Source organism: Argopecten irradians, chromosome 12 (assembly GCF_041381155.1).
Source record: "Argopecten irradians isolate NY chromosome 12, Ai_NY, whole genome shotgun sequence".
In the NCBI taxonomy this organism is placed as follows: domain Eukaryota; kingdom Metazoa; phylum Mollusca; class Bivalvia; order Pectinida; family Pectinidae; genus Argopecten; species Argopecten irradians.
This window is the reverse complement of record NC_091145.1, coordinates 16,590,587-16,608,045: the sequence shown is the minus strand read 5'-3', so window position 1 is coordinate 16,608,045 and position 17,459 is coordinate 16,590,587. Positions and strand designations below refer to the sequence as shown.

The 17,459-nt window shown below is 33.9% G+C and overlaps 1 protein-coding gene across 2 annotated transcripts; it reads right to left on the bottom strand.

Annotated features, from left to right (window-relative positions):
* Positions 1-384: 384 nt before the first annotated feature.
* Positions 385-16,791, bottom strand: LOC138336771 (S-adenosylmethionine-dependent methyltransferase Rv2258c-like). 2 transcript variants are annotated; one of them, XM_069286328.1, is made up of 5 exons: positions 16,707-16,791; positions 12,827-13,017; positions 8,114-8,301; positions 3,089-3,199; positions 385-1,226 (listed from the first exon to the last, which is right to left on the bottom strand). In XM_069286328.1, exons 2-5 carry the CDS (start codon positions 12,988-12,990, stop codon positions 667-669), a joined length of 1,023 nt encoding a protein of 340 aa, XP_069142429.1. In that variant the 5' UTR covers positions 12,991-13,017; positions 16,707-16,791; the 3' UTR covers positions 385-666. The 2 variants fall into 2 exon arrangements, with proteins under 2 accessions (XP_069142429.1, XP_069142430.1); XM_069286329.1 differs by having other exon boundaries at positions 16,742-16,777.
* Between the last annotated feature and the right edge of the window lie 668 nt (positions 16,792-17,459).

The window sequence follows — 17,459 nt, the reverse complement described above, 5'->3', positions numbered from 1 at the left end:
AGTGACCTTGGAATTTGACCTTTTGACCTCAAATTCAATCCCAAGCTATATTTCCAATTTGCTACCATGGTGTCAATTTTGATAAAAATCCATCTATTCGTTCTCAATCATCTGGAAACCAAATCCGGACAGACGGCAGGGGACTAATAAAACAGTAAATACATTCTCTTCTGAAATACATGTTCTTATCCTTTTTTAGGATTTGTAATACAATCTGTTCACTGTTTGTGCTGTATTCTTGTTCAGTTCATTTCGGGTTTTAATAATGTTATGTTTCGATTCATAAGTTTTCGCCGCATTTGGCATGGGCAAAGAATTGTATAATACAAAACTCTTTCACCCGACGGTCACAAAACGTTGTAAAACACGAGGTTTGACGAGAATGAATTTTTATTTGTTTTCATACTTAATCCAACTTTCTGACTTTTTCTTCATTCTACTAAAATAACAATAGAGACGCCGACGTTGCGTATTGATTTAAAAAAGAAAAATTAGATGAATCGTTATTTTATGATGTTAATACAGTCATGAGAATATTAACAGATTACAAATTATACAATTTTACATAAAAGTGTACGTGTAAATGCCTCGTTAAATTGTTAAATACTTTATAGATGTATCGAGTCAGAAGGATAGGTAATGTTCTTTGATGTATTCTCCATTGTTCTACTTCTTTTTACAGATGTAGGCAAAGTTGTAGTCGCTGTTAACGAGACACACCTGATTCCTAATTTCCAATCCCTTAATACCTAGAAGGAAAGCCTCTTTCTTCTCCCAGCCCCAGCTGACACCATGGCCAGAACCATTGTTACAGGAACTGCTTGGGATACACCACCAGATACTCGTTGTGAGTGCCTTTGCCGCCAACATATTGCCGACGTTATTTTGCGGGTTACTGCTCACTTTAGGATCAACAATGATGACAATACCTTCCTTCTTTAGTACCCTCATCACCTGCTCCATCGCCTTACCCGGAAACTGTAGGTCATGGAGAACATCATACAGCAGAACGACATCAAATTTCTCCGTCCAAGCTTCCGGTAATTTATGGATATCTTCTTTGCTGAAATTAAGGTTTGGAACGTCGAAGGACGCGCCGTTTGCCCTCTCGATCGCTTTAGATGAAATATCGCATCCATGAACTTTTGATCCTTTCATTTCTATTGCAAATTGGATTGTCAATTCACCAGAACCGCACCCCAAATCGAGGACATTTCCATATTTTTCTAAAACAGTAAAAAGAAACTTATTTTTAATTTTTTTGTTTCCTCGCGGTGAAACCCGCGGGGACTTTAATGTTTGTTCACGTCTGTCTGCTTTTCAAATTTGATTTCCAGATAATAACTTAAGAACGAATTGAAGGATTTTGTATGCAATAACAGGGACATGACCCAAGGAATTAAGCCAAGTTTCTTTTGGATGACAGATGTGACAGCTGTTATATTATAGCATATATTCGTATTTAACAAGATCACCATGTAAAAACAAAAACCTATAAGCGCAAAGATTCTGCAAGCGATTTAAGGGAAAATGCGTATACATGTATTAAACACTGAACCTGTTATAAGCCTATCGACTCGCATCATTTACTTAACTTCAACATTTTCCGAGTGTCCTACTAGTCGACAAAAATGTCAAACCAAAGCTCTTAGCCTTCACAAGCTCAATGGGACTGAATACATGACGTCACGTGCGTTTCATTTTACAGTGGCAAAACGAGATCAAGTATTCCCTATTCTACTGCGAATTACTAGCATATTTGATTCCTATAGATAAATAAATAGCTTACTGTTATAATCAAGTAACTTACTGTTATAAGTAGTCTACTCTTATAAAAAATAAATTACTCATGTAAACAAATAGCTTAATCCTATGAACGAATAGCTTACTCCCGAGTATATTGCCATCATATGAACGATGTTTTTATGGATTCCGTACTTGTTTGTTTTTGCTCAATATAATTTTATAGTCTAATGTCATTGTACCCAAATTGATACTGTACTCAAATTGATACCCTAATTGAGAAAATAGCTGAAGCATTGTTTTGATAAAGTTTACCTCATTTCTCAGTGATGACACCAAAGATGTATCATTTATTGATAATTATGCTTTGTTTTATGCAACTATTTCTGTTTTTTCTTTGAAATATAACTTTGAAATTGATAACTTGATCTGAAACGTGTGAATCCATATAAATGTAGCCATGCGACAATTACTTTTGTACTATGATTGTGTTTTTCAAAGCGTCAGGCCTCCTCAAAGAAAATGTTATAAAATTATGAAATTTACGATATAAACACTCAACAAAAAATAGAAAAAAATATAGTTGTCTCATATTATTGTTTTATTCAATAAAGTAAAAAATTGCTCTATGTATAGCGTAATACCCCCATCTTACTTTTTTCTGATTTTGAAAATTGTTACTAGTATCTTGTAATTTGATTGATCCATAATTTTGTTTATAGTATTTTTAAATCGAATTTTTTTACAAACATTAAAAAATAATTGATATGTTCTTATGACATATATATAACATACTGGAACAAAATAGGATTAGGTGAATGACACAAAAAAACTGAATTTAAATTAATGAATTGAAATATCACATAAGTCATTAAGTGGTTTTACGGGGCTACTGAATTACCGCAGGTATTGTTGTGAAAACACTTGTACAATTGTTACAGTAAAATGTTATCATATTCAGTATAACTCAGTATAATAAAACGCCACAACATCCCTTTATTTAGTAAAATCACAAAAATCCATATATATCAATTTTTCTTACATTTATACATTTTTTCTTGACGGGTATCAATTTGACTAGAAGTTTCGACATATACTATAAATCGTTCTAGGAGTAAATATAAGCACTGTAATAACAAAAACAAAGCATCAAAATAAAGCTTGTATGCACTTCTTCAAAAAAAAAAAAAAAAAAAAGGGAAAGAGAAAACACACCAAACAACAAATGTCATACAAGGGAAAACTGCATGTATTGGTATAAATTTGGGAACCATGACGTTATAAAGACGTAGTTGGTAATAAATCAATTATGTCATGACTTTTCTTTTTTGTATGTTATACAGACCTGCAAAAGTGCTAATGACTTCGCACAACTCCTTGGCAATAGGTTTATTGTAAAAGGTCCGTTGAGATAGAATGAATTCCATAACGGGTTGAGCTTCTTCATGATCGTAACCTGCAATTAAAATGGTATTTAACATTTGTTTGGTAAGATAATCGGGACATCTCAAGAATCTTTCTGTTGAGGTTACATTGACGTTGAAGTCTTGTTTTGATTAATCAAAAAAATATCAAAATCTCTATTTGTAAAAGAATACCATATGAAAAATATGTCATAAAGTTAGACTTGTTTTGATTGTTTATGCATTAAATGACCCATATAGCGGCATTTTTAAAAATGTTTGCCTCTTGCGTATTTAAGTGTCAATTGTGAAATTAGTCAAATCACAAGTGGGACAAGATGTTTAGCTATGTTTATGCTTCTGTTTATATGTTTAATGATGACAGTGGTGAAAACAATGAACATTTAAGGACATTGGTGATCTCGTTTCAACATTAATTAAAGAGTTTTTTTGTGATTGTCTCTGTTTGTAGCACGTTGTAATATAGAAGATATGTAAACTATGTAAAAAAAAGTTAGGACTTTGATTGTTTGTTTTTATTTTTAATTTTATATACACGGAATTGAAGTAATTACCAATTTGTTGACCATTTAAAAAAGTGCATTTCTTACAGACAGATGACACTTTTTAAAAATAATTGTTTACTGCAAAATCCTCACTTAAATCGACGATAGTTTTAGCTAGATCAAGATCATTTTTGTTGTTAATCTTTTTAAAGTTAACTGTAATGAAAATACATTATAAAGTACTTAAATTAGGAATTGTAGCTTGACTTGACCCTTTATGTTTACATTTTAGTGTAGTTAAAGTAATATTTAGCAAGAAATATTGAAACAAATAACAAATTTTGTAACAGGATTAAAAAAAATCAAGCACACTGACCCCATATTTCTTATTCCGGTTTTAGAAACACCAACCGTTTTAGGCCACCAGAGAGTCTTAACTGTTCAACATATTCTAATCGCCTGTAGTCCGCCGTCGTCCGTCGTTTCGACTGATCAAATTCAATGAAGTTTTGCAAAATTCTTCTAAGACATAAGTTCAATCAAAATTGTGAATTATGTGGTCCTAACTCCCAGGGGGCTGTGGAAGGAGCCAAAATTGATAAATATGACTCAACGTTTAAAACTCTTCTTCATAGATTTTTACTATAGTTTATATAGGAAACAATATTTATGAGCATTATTTGCTTAATTTCCATATGTAATGAGTAAAATTCTTATATAATTATTAGCATGAGCTACATATGTAACATTTTAACATAAAATCCATACCGGTCATGGTTGACCCACAGATGCCAAAGGGGCGGAGCCAAAAACGATAAAAATGTCTGAAATTTCAAAAACCTTCTTCTGAATTCACTGATTGAAGTCAAGACACTAATATATAGTGTTTATACATGTATACTATTCGTGAATTTTAAAAATTGACTAGACATTCCTATCAGTATGAATGATGTAGATGTAAGTTCGCGGAAATAAACTTTCGCGAATTTATTTGGATCGCACCCCTGCGAGATGGTATTCATGACATCATGAATATTCATGAATGATTCTTGAAATTTCAAGAATATTAGAAGATTTTGCTTCATGAAAAAAAGTTCATGAATATTCATCAAATGACTCTCATGAAGTTTTATGAATCCATGAAATATTCATGATTGTTCATGATCAATGTGTCATGAATTATCCAAGAAGTTTTATGCATGACTGATATTCATTAAAATTCTTCAAAATGAATGAAGATGTTTCATTCATTTTTAAGAATTTTAATGAATATCAGTTATGCGGTCATCTTGGATTTCGGATCGACCCGAAAAAAACCATCAACACTTTGTCGAGATCATGTCAGGATGATCATTTTAGGCCGAATTTCAGTTAAATCACACCAGTACAACTTGAGAGAAATGTTAAAAGTTTACGGACAATTCACGGGTCAACTTTCAACTTTTGCTTCCTATTTCTAAACATCTATATTAGAAAAATGTTAATCATAGAAAAAGTTTAACATATTAGCAGATAATATCCTTAAGTTAGGCCTTTTATTATAACATTTAAAGCCACACTATACGTAACTTTCAACAGAAAGTCAAGTTAGATTCGACCCCGGTATTGTCAATGTTTGTAGTATTTGTATATCAAAGACTATTTATAATGATTTCTTAAGAACTTTGGTACAGCAGTTGTTGAAAGTTGATACTTGTGGACATGCCTTTGTTTTAAACTGATCGCCAGAGAAGTTACGATTATTACCGAACGAAAGTGTATGACCCTTTCTCGGAAGAGTTCGGACAGACGTTACGTAGTTACGGTAGTCACATGACGTTCTCGGCAACGACGTTACAATGTCGGCTAAATTCGGCTTGTTTGTCTAAATGGGACCAACCTAGCGATTTATGTGATTATTATCAAAAGTTTCCGAATCATTAACGCTCATCTTGACCTCGATTTAGTCCTGTCTGCATGATCTACAACAGGACATTCTTCTAAACTATAAAAAACAAGAGGCCCAGAGGGCCTGTATCGCTCACCTGGGTTTTTTATAGTAATTATCACAAAGACTCTGACAATTAGAAAAAATTAGCAAAATTGACTCCCAAAGTTTTAATTTTGAATCACAACCATACAATGATGCTATTGATACCATACAAATATGCTATCCAATACATAGGTTCAGACACAAAGTAATTTATATGAAAATAGTAGCCTAATTGACCTTTTTGACCCCGCATCTATTGCCGTCTAAGGCCCCGGGGGTCAGCCCTATCATTTGTACAATTTCATATTCCCACCCTATAAGGATGCTACCATTGCATTATGGGTGCTATCCCATGCTTAGCTGCAGAGAAGAAGTCATTTATATGGAAATAGCCAAATTGACCCTTTTGACCCCACCCTTCAGGCCCCTCGGGGGTCAGCCCCATCATTTGTACAATTTTGAATCCCCACCCTATAACGATGCTACCATTGCATTATGAGTGCTATCTAATACTTGGTTTCAGAGAAGAAGTCGTTTATATGGAAATAGCCAAATTGACCCCTTTTGACCCCGCCCCTCAGGCCCCCGGGGGGTCAGCTCCATCATTTGTACAATTTTGAATTCCCACCCTATAAGGATGCTACCATTGCATTACGGGTGCTATCCCATGCTTGGTTTCAGAGAAGAAGTCGTTTATATGGAAATAGCCAAATTGACCCCTTTTGACCCCGCCCCTCAGGCCCCCGGGGGGCAGCCCCATCATTTGTACAATTTTGAATCCCCACCCTATAAGGATGCTACCATTGCATTATGGTGCTATCCCATGCTTGGTTTCAGAGAAGAAGTTGTTTATATGGAAATAGCCAAATTGACCCCTTTTGGCCCGCCCTCAGCCCCCTGGGGGGTCAGCCCCATCATTTGTACAATTTTCAGTTAGTAGCCCATAAGGATGCTACCAGTCAAATTTTGTTGAAATCCGACCAGCGGTTATGGAGAAGAAGTCGATTGTTGACGGACGACGGACGACGGACGACAGACGACGGACGCCGGACGCTGCGGTATTCCATAAGCTCACCTTGGTCCTTCGGACCAGGTGAGCTAAAAATCAGACAGATGCGGATATTGGGACTTTTAAAGTTATATTTCTTGTAATTTTCACCATCACAATTTGTCATAAAACATACAATTTGTTAATATAGATGCTTATGTATGATATTTCAGATCCATAAAAAGCACCAATATATTGCATAACGTGACTGAAACGGTGATACCCGTATAGATCGGAACCTCCAGAATGGTATCACGTGAGGTCAACATCGGCAATACTCGTACAGATCGGAACAGTTCGGACACTTCCGAGCTATTTTAAAACGTGTACACGTTAAGAGATCATTATCCAAATTTAATTGTTTAATAACTTTGCTTATACGAATTTTACAAAGTCGATAATATGGAAAATTTAAAACTTGAAGAAGCAGAGAAAAATATGTAGAATACTTTAAATACTTTTTCTATGCCAAAAATACAGCAAAATATAGACCATACAACTTTAAATGCAGTAAAAAGTATTTTGCCTTTTTAATACCAGGAATAATGAAAAATAGCAAGTTTTTTTTTATTTAGGCTTGTCGTGTATATTGTGAATCACAAATAGTGACAATTAGCTTTCTTTGATTCATATCAGTCATTTCATTTTCCAATTTGTTATGAAATCCCATTTCAAGCAATCTACAGTGTATTTCATTGAAGAAAAACAATATATAAAGTATAGGAAAAAGATAACATCCTTAAGGATTCAAGCATTGAATCGACGTGGTTCCACAGATAAATTTTACTAGCAGAGAAAATGGAGACAGATCCCATTAAAATGATGATACATGTAATTACAGCAGTCAAAATAATATATTTACAATCTGAGTGTTTCGTCACTATATGAATCAACCAACTGACGAAAACAAACATTTGCCTATGAAAACACTGTGAATACAATTATTCTCGTGCATCGATCAGCTTATTTCAAACGTTACGTCAGTTTCATATCAATAGAAAATAGTCCCCACAATATTTTAACTATATTTCTTGTTTATCATTTGTCATTTGCAAACAAAGGTCGACAGGAAGGCGGAAGCTTGAAAACGCGACGTTGTGGAACGACTTTGTCATCCAGCTGTTTCATTAATCTCGTTTCTCGTCGTATATGGGTATCATATAATAACCTTTCAATAATTTTTATTTTCATAAATTATTCTAATGTAAATATATGGATTGAATGTATTTTTCTAAATTTCATAGCGGCTATGAATAGCAGAAGCTGTCTACACATCTTCCGATGTGCACTAACGCGCTCCACGGGATATGTAGATAGCTTCTGCTCTTGATAACCGCTACGGAAATTAGAAAAATACATTCCATCCCTATATGAAAGAATTGAGAAAAACTATGACTAGACTATTGAAAATTATTTCCCGTGAGATGTGCAATATACCTACCAGGAGGACCGTCCTTAGCGAAGCATTTTTCGAGACCCGGGGCCACCTTTTGAAAATACAACATGTAGTTCAATTGCTGAGACATGATAATCTCCTTAAAGATTTTGTAATCAGGGATTGATACCCTGCCATCCTTTAAGTGCAGCAATCCAGACGAGACGTATGAAAATATCAACTCTTTCAGGTACCTGTTAAAGGTAATAAAAACAGATTTTAGATATGCTACTTTTTTGTATATTGTGATTCACTTTATGATTTCCAACAAAAAATACAGGTTGAATTTGACGTAATTTCAATAAAATGTGGTTGAAACGAAGTCCACAACGACTCTTTCCTAGAAAGATCGCATCGGTTTTCTCCCCTGATATCACCAGGTGGCCGTAGATTCGTGACGTCATCTGAGACAAAACAATGCGGCACTGTTGTGGTACATGTATTGGCGATTATGAATACTTAAAACTGTCGCGCTTCGTATACTTATGTTAAATTGGTCAGTGGAAATATATTCGTATATAATATACAATATATAACATGTAATAAAAACGATCGTTTCTTCATTCTAATCGTCATATTCTGAGCTATAATTTTTTATGTTCAGTTAGTCAAACTATCAGTGAATCATTTTGATCTAATCGATTTGCATATATGTGGACAATGTATCTGCAGGTATTCATGAACTATATTTCACAAAAAGTAAATTTGTTGCTGTAACAGGAGCGTGGCGTGTCAAGATTGCATGCATGTCGACACATCCGCACCAACCGGTTCCCTAGTACATGTGTATGTACTGAGCTTATAATTAGTGTGTCAACCCGGGTTCAAGAGGGTTGCGTTTGACATTTGTAGGTAAATTAAATTTAAGCATGCTGCCGAAGACACCAAGCAACACACCTCACCCGGTCACATTATAAACTTTAAACATAGACTTGTAACATTTAAAAGTATATATCAACAACAACAAATATATAGGTTTTACAAGAAAATGGGCCAAAACAATAACAGGACTACATGTATATCTATAACATACCCCGCCTATCTCATCATATCTGTGTCTAAAATCACACTGTAGTTTTACCGTGTGCAAATGCGTCCCAATCCCCGGTTAATATATGAACTACACACCTCTTTATTTCTTATAGGGCATCGTAACATAAAATGACAGTTACTTTTAGTTAATATTACATTATCTAACCGAGCGCAGTTTTGGAAAGGACAACCCTGTTCATCTGCTATCATACTTTAAAAGTATGCGTACAGTACAGTAATTTTGTTTCAAAGATTTTTGAGATTCTCAGCAAGGTCAAGTATTTTTATACATATAAAGTTACTGACAAAGCGGCAAAGACATAAACTATTTCTGTATAACGTGTATTTCCATCGAGCGAAAAAATTTGTAACTCAGTTAAACTAAACTATTTAATATTATGCTTGTGCTATTGTAACGCTCAATATTTTTTTTTCCATTCGAGGCGTGTCATGGAGCACTGCGCGGGAAGCACCCAAGAAGGACACTAACACAACTAACACAAACAATTATGTATAGCAAAAGTATAAACAAGGTCGTCTTCTGTTACATGTATATTATATATATATATATCCGCCAGTTTCAAAATCCAATATCGCCTTTCTTTGATGAAGTACAGTACGTCGACAAAACTACTGAGAAACCTTGTATTTTTACTATTATCATTATATTATGTATTATCACCATTTTTTTATTTCCCTGATCTTACCTCTTGACAAATTTCAACCAAAAGTGTACTTATAAAGAATTGTCCACACTTTCTACTCGCTATATTTTTTATAAATTTACTTATGTAAGAAATGTCATAAACATAGAAACGCGTTACAGACATAGATGGTCCCTGCATCGAGAAATAAAAGCTGTCATCAGTTACAAAAGCTGTGAATAGTTTGTTAGAATCTGGATTCAAAACTGAAACAAAATCAAGACTCCAGTCACAAATTCGAGAACATGTGATAAAATCTCTCGAGAAAACCTGATCTTTTATAAGCAAGCAACACTTGCCATTTTTATAAGAACAATTAAGGAAATTAAACAAAGTCAAAATGTTTAAGCACTGTGCAAAAATAGTGATTGAAAATGGTGATATTAAAAAGTGTGACTATTTTGTGAGCTGTAAATGTAGAAAAATCTCTTAAAGCATACCTAAGATTGAAATTTGTCTATAGACAAGATCAAGAAAATTCACGGTTTTTTTTTTAATGCATGAAATATAAGGCGTCCACGTATTGTAGGCCCTATTGCACATTTGTGTATAAATGCACGCAAATGATACCAAATCAGAAATCTGATTTAATCGGCGAACAGGGACTACATGTAATCTAAGTATTCTCTTTACTATATATTGACCATTGTAGCGATATCATACTAAATAAAGTAAAAGAAAAGAAATGTGCCGACTAAAAACTAACTTGAAATATAAAGCAGATTCCTTTGGATAATTCGATCTTATTTTTTCTGAGTTTCTACTATCACTTGTTCAAGTAATAATGGCAATTTCTGCAATATCGATGTGAAAATAATGAGATTTCTTTTAATCATAATTTTGTTTTAGTCGAACATCATGATCTGAGATTAGAGTTCTACTTTTCTGTTTAATCTATATTTTGAGTTATAAATTGCTAAGACAAAACAGCTAAATTATTGCCTAAACTTTTAACACGTGTATTTTTTATGTCTCTGCATGTTTTATTCGGTTGTTATATACATGTATTACATGAAGAGAGGGCTTTTATGCTGGTACATCATTCATTACATTCAAATATGGATCAAAATTCAGTTATTTTTTTTTACAATAAATGAGATTTATTCAATAAATACCAGTTTGATAAAAACAAGTACTCATTGTAACGGACACCATTGCATACATTTGTAGTCCTCAAAACGACCCCTCCCCATCCCAACCTGCAACAAATCAAGAATGCAGCTGCAGAGCATATGGACATCTTAGGACAAATTTTGATGTGCTTTTAAATTGGAATTCAGGGTCTCCTAAAATGTATATACCTAATACAAGGCTAATTTCAGAGGAATTGGTTTGGCAGTAATCATGACTGTATGGCATCCCTCATTTAACAATTTTCAATGAATTGCAGAAGAAAATTTGAAAACAGGCAGTTGGCTCAGCGACAATCTTTCAAAATTTTTATCCTGGTGATCAGCATTCCTTAATACCCCTATATACTAATTTTCATTGAAATCAGAGACTGACACCTGAAGAACAGGAAATAAGCCAGCAGCTATCTTGGAATGACGAAATCTTTACGAACATGTATGCATGTTGTTCGCCATCCTTTGAAACCCTATAGACAAAATTTCATTGAGATCAGAGACTGAAACCTGAAAAAGGGAAGTAGGCCAGCGCCTTTCTTGGAATTTCAAAACCTTAACGAAAATGTATGCATGTTGTTCACCATCCCATGAAACCCCCAAAGACTAATCTTCATTGAGATCCAAGACCGAAACATGAAAACAGGAAGAGGCTAAGCGGCCATCTTGGAGTACTAAAATCTTTACGAAAATGTATGCATGTTATTCTATAATACTAGTAGCACTATAAAAAGGGCAACAGTTCCACTATACAAGAAGACACTACACGAACATACCGCAGTCTCCCAAAACACGCACCTCGCACTTCACAAAGGCTACACATTGCATGCATGGGAGGACGTCCTTACATGACCCTGGCTGTTAATAGTACGTTAAAATAATCAAACAAACAAACAAACTTTATAAAATTGTTTGCATGTTGTTCGCCATCCCTTAATACCGCTTTAGACCAATTTTCATTGAGATCAGAGACCGAAACCTGAAAACAGGAAGTGGGCAAGCGGCCATCATGGAATATCAAAATCTATACGAAAAAAATTGCATTTTGTTCGCTATCCCTTAAAACCCCTATAGACCAATTTTCATTGATATCGGAGACCAAAACCTGAAAACAGGAAGAGGCCCTGGCGGCCATCTTGGACTTCTGGTTTCGAAAAAAACCTTTATGCACCATCCCACTCTATGGAGTCTACAAAGTTTCATGATATCGGCCTAGTAGTTTCTGAGCAAAGTGTCGGAAACCATTCCGATGGAAAAAAAGTAGAAGAAATAATAATACGAAGAACCCGAGCAAAAGCAATATGTCTCCCCACTTCGTTTGGGGGACATAAACATAATCATATATGTTAATGCTCGATTATATATTTAGTCAAGACACTAGTCTCAAATATGTTCAATCATAGACGAAATATGCATAGAAACATATAGATAGAGAAAAAAAAATGTCGCCTGCTCTTGCTTTGAATTGATAAAATATTTTTTGTTGGCTGTGTGCCACCTTCAACTCAGCTAATAACTCTTTTTGTTGGTAATAACAAAAACATGCAGTAGGCAGAAATCTGTATTCGTACTATTTACAACCGATTATAAATGAAGAAAATGTTTTGAAATTCTCTATCAGTAGCACTGTATATTGCAAAACAGGTTTTAATATGTTTATTGGCACATTGTATGTATGGTATTAAATGCGCTAAATAGGCACGGATACACACAATTTATAAAAATAATAATTGCAGTCGTCGTTTTAAACAAAATGGTATGATGCATGCACTTACTGTTCCTTCACTGGAATATGCTCTGCATAACAAAATAAATATAACTTAATTTATTTCAACATGTACATTACATTATATACTTACAGTTCCTTCAGTTTAGTGATATGTGCAAGGGTTGAGATGTCGCAAGGTTCTTTATTAGCGTTTATGGCCTCAAAGACCTTCAAATTTAATCCAAGATTCATCCCTGATTGCAGGAGCGGATCAGAAATGATCCGTTTACAGACCTGAAGATATTTGGAATTCATGTTGACGAACAAAGTCTATTTCCTCACCTAAAATAACAATCACGACAAATCATGAAAATACTTTGACATAACAGTTATTGTTATCTAGCGTATGAAACATATTATTACCGTATTATTTAGTAGTGTACAGGTGTATATTGCAGATGCAATGTAGTATATAATTCATTTAATATTTTTTTCGGTCCAAACAATCAATGATGTTTCGTTCCTGTTTCATGTCGCCGCTTTGAACGTGGACAGTTTTGCACAATGAGAGACACGGTGTATAACAAAATGGTTTTTGAAGAATTCATATGAAGAATTTATATAAAGCTTGATAATTATATATTATGTACTTAATAATTATAAATGATGTACAATGTAAATCAACTTGAAGAACGTACAAGAACTGATTCTATATTTGTAGCTAGAGTTTGTGTAAGCAAAATACAAAAACAATTACAGGACTTCGACATATTCATGATAATTATGCTGTTATTAAAATGAAAATGAAAGCAAATGAATAGCGCTAGGTCAACGCCATATCGTTTTAAAACACTAGCATGATGTCTCGTCTTTAATTAGACTAAGACTGGTAAACAATTAATGTAATGATACCATTCACAGGAAGTTCTTTGTTGTTGTGCAAGTAATAAATGTAGCAAAGTTGTGTAAATAACGCAAGAGGAACATATTTCAACTTATGTGAACCCAGCATAAAACTGCATTGGGCATTCCCCAAATTATTCTAAGTTAAAGTGTTTGTATATCTTACATTATGTTTAAGTGAATATGAATATCATATGTATTAATGTTACAATATAAAATGTTAAAAGAACTTCCATATGAAAAATTATAGTACAACAGCATCAACATGGATAAGTCACAGAGTATATAAAAATTTAGTAATAAATTGTTACATTGCTTTAAGAAAATCTGTACTATTAATAAAGTGGAAAAATATTCTCTAATTAATCATAGGTATTTATATTACAGTGTGTAGCTACATTAGAACATAATATGTTTCTTGTTAGTTATCAGTTATAAATGTACATGATGCAATATAATTAATTGAATAATTTGACCTGGGCACAGTGTTTTGTATATCTGTTAAACGTTAGTTGATAAATCAATTATAAAATGACCAATATATAGAAATTACCAAGTGCATGGTTACAAATGTATTGTGAATGATATTTAAGTATTAACCAACCAGTAAAAATGAAAATGCTATAAAAAAGTAATTGTACATTTGCTCAGAGTAACAACATATGTACAGAATTTTGTTGTATTGTATTTCAAATATCTTAGACTAATAGTAATTTTTAAGAATGTTTAAATATCATGATTTTGTAAAATAATGGATGATAGAGTTCATTAGCATAGAAATTTCATTTAGTTCATAAATCCAAAAAGGATAAAAAAATGATTAACCTGAACTAGTACTGTTCAAACTTGTGCTATATAAAAATGGAGTTAATGAAAAGAAAAAAAATGCTTGTGCTGACGTCATGCCGTCTTAACAATCAAGCCGTGAAATCTTGCACTCCTATCAGGCTAAGATCTTATAATCAATAAAATGAAATGAAAATCATCTTACAAAGAAAGTTCCATGTTGTGTTATTTGTGTGTGCATGTAAACGTTGAGAGAAACATAAAAAACTTGTTTGTGCCCGGCATTAAACTGCATCGGGTATTCCTCCCAACGTGAAATAATATACATAAACGTAAATATGTCATTAATATCGAGAAAATGTGCCTTAATGAATTAGCTCACCACCCTATTGTTCTCAGACATACTGGAAGTTCCAATTACTTTTAAAACTGCATGTTAGACCATGTCAGCAGAACATTTCCAGACGTTTAAATATATGTTTTATATTATGAAATTGTATTTGTGTCAATAAAAAATAGTTTAAAACAAAAAGTATGTTAAGGAACCTTCTCTGAGAATGATGAAAATGAAGAGCACAAGTCATGAACATATCAATATAATAAGTTTAACATAATATAACTCTAAAATCTAAGTTCAGGAAAAAAATAATACCACTAAAAATATAAATTACAGAATTACTGAAATAACAACTTGGTGAAGTAAAATGAAGGAGTGTATAGTAAACATACAGAATTTAGAATAGTATGTATTACACTACATTATTAGATAAACATTTGCTTAGAACAACTATCATCCTTTTGCGTGTGTGTACAAATAATAAACTTGGTTTTACATTGTTTTTAAAATCTGTAGTAAAAAGTAACGTTAAATTGAGATCTTGTAAGAATTAGACGAAGAACAAATTAAGAATTAAGAAAAGATGTAAATATAGATTTAGAAAAAAAAATAAACATAATACATTACCGAACACTAAATTCCAATATCTCAAAACACTGATCAATGTGCAATTTTTTTTAAGAAATCACAATTATTATACAGAGTTCATTTTCTTTCTTCTTTCTTCTGTCTTCTTACTGGTTGGTGTATGGTTGTTGTGATCATTAGCGTTGGTTCCTTGAAGATTCTTATTGTAAGTGTGTTCTGTGTTCTTGTGGCACTGATGATCGTAGAATGGAATGGAATATGGCTGCTGGTCGAAAACTTGTTGATGTGTTGTTTGTAGCTGGTGATCATTTAGTGGAGTAGCTCCGCGAAGTGTCCAATGGTCTGGTATTCATAAAGTGGTGCCCTTCTGCTGAACCCAGGTCCCATCGAACGTCACAGCGCCAGTATAATAAAATGGTTTTTGAATCTTGTTTTATGAAGTCGTTATATAGTGGATCGTAGAGTTGTCACTGAAATGACGATTGACTCCGATGTTTTGGTTCACATTTTAATCTGCTGTACTTCATACGTTACATAGAGTCATTGTTGATACATGTGGCCCAAAATGGGACCACACACAAGGTGTGTGCTCCTCTATGTTTCTCCCTCTCTCTTCTACAATAAGTGGTCAGCTCTATTTATACATAACAACGAGAGCATGAGAATCAGTATTTGGCCATGATATCCAACACCTGAAACATCTGATACATGGATAGCTACTGTATAACATAAGTAACACGCTGAACCAATTAATACTGACCAGTTTCACAATTAACATTACATATAAGATGTTCAGACACCACATACCATTACACAACAACGAGAAACCTATACCTATAACCCAGACTATTATGTACAGACCTGGCCAGCTATCGCATGGCACTGATAACTGATAGTACATATAGTTTAGACCTGGGACACACACGAATAGCTGTAAGTCTATATCAGTATCTTATGAAATAAAACTTATTATATTATAGCTGCTACCAAATATAACGCGCCGAGACCTGGGCCCGAACCAACGAAGCGGTCACTCATCCAAGAGTGGGCAACGCTCATGGTTGCTTATTTATACACAGTACCGACACTCATCCGCACAGCCACAAAAGCTAGAGCTGATTGATATATAGAGCGAGTTCGATCACAAGCTATAGTCAGCGTAGTGAAACTAAAGTGTGATCGAACTTACTTTAGTTTCACGTGGTGCACATTGCACATAAACGATTTCCTTTAGTCGTTCAACGTTAACTAAGCTTCTTTTGTGCATGCGTCATTTTTTGAAAACATGGCAGTGATTGGTTGTGGCTTACACGCATGTTTAATCTCAATGAATAGAACAGCATGGCCATAATCATTAGTCAGTGATCGAACTCGCTCATAATATTCAGATGATTTCTTCAGTCTAATATAATCTTACCTTTATAGTATAGTGCATATGTTGATCTTTCTTACCGAATGTTATCTGCTGTCGTCTTGTCCGTCCTGGGTATACCAAACTTACGCGTGCTACACAAATTTATATCCTAGGTGGCCGTTAATCATCGGATACATTCTCATCATTGTCTTACGAAGTGTTCCGGCAGTAGGAAAATATGATGACATATTGAATCACTTCCGAATGATTCGTCTTCAAACAGCAAACTTATCATTTATTTCCTTCCCTTCTATCAATAACCTTAAGTTAATGTAAGCAACTGTGAAATTGTGATCGATATCAGAGAGCAAGATACTCAGAAGTAGTTACCAACGCAGCTGTATTTAATTACGTCTTCGCATATTACAGAGAGTTGCTCCCTTGCGGGTAGGTATCGATTGTTACGTCATTATTTTGTGAGCGCAATTCGCGTCGTTTTCTCCGAAACGTATGACGTTGCGCTCCCAAACACATGACGTCACAATCAATACCTACCCGCAAGTGCAGATACCTGTGTCGAAAAATATCCAACTGGTTGTTGAGAATAACATAAGTGGTACTTGGCAGAAATCTTTCTTTGAAATCGAAAATACAATACTAACAGCTATTAAAGGACGAGGAAATTGACAAAATAGTGGTGTTACTCCTTCCGGTCGAAATACAACTAATTAGCATATCATATAGTGTTTTTTTTATCAGAAAATTATCTTTGAAGTTCCGCAGCCAAATTCAATATTTTCATATAAGGAAGAACAC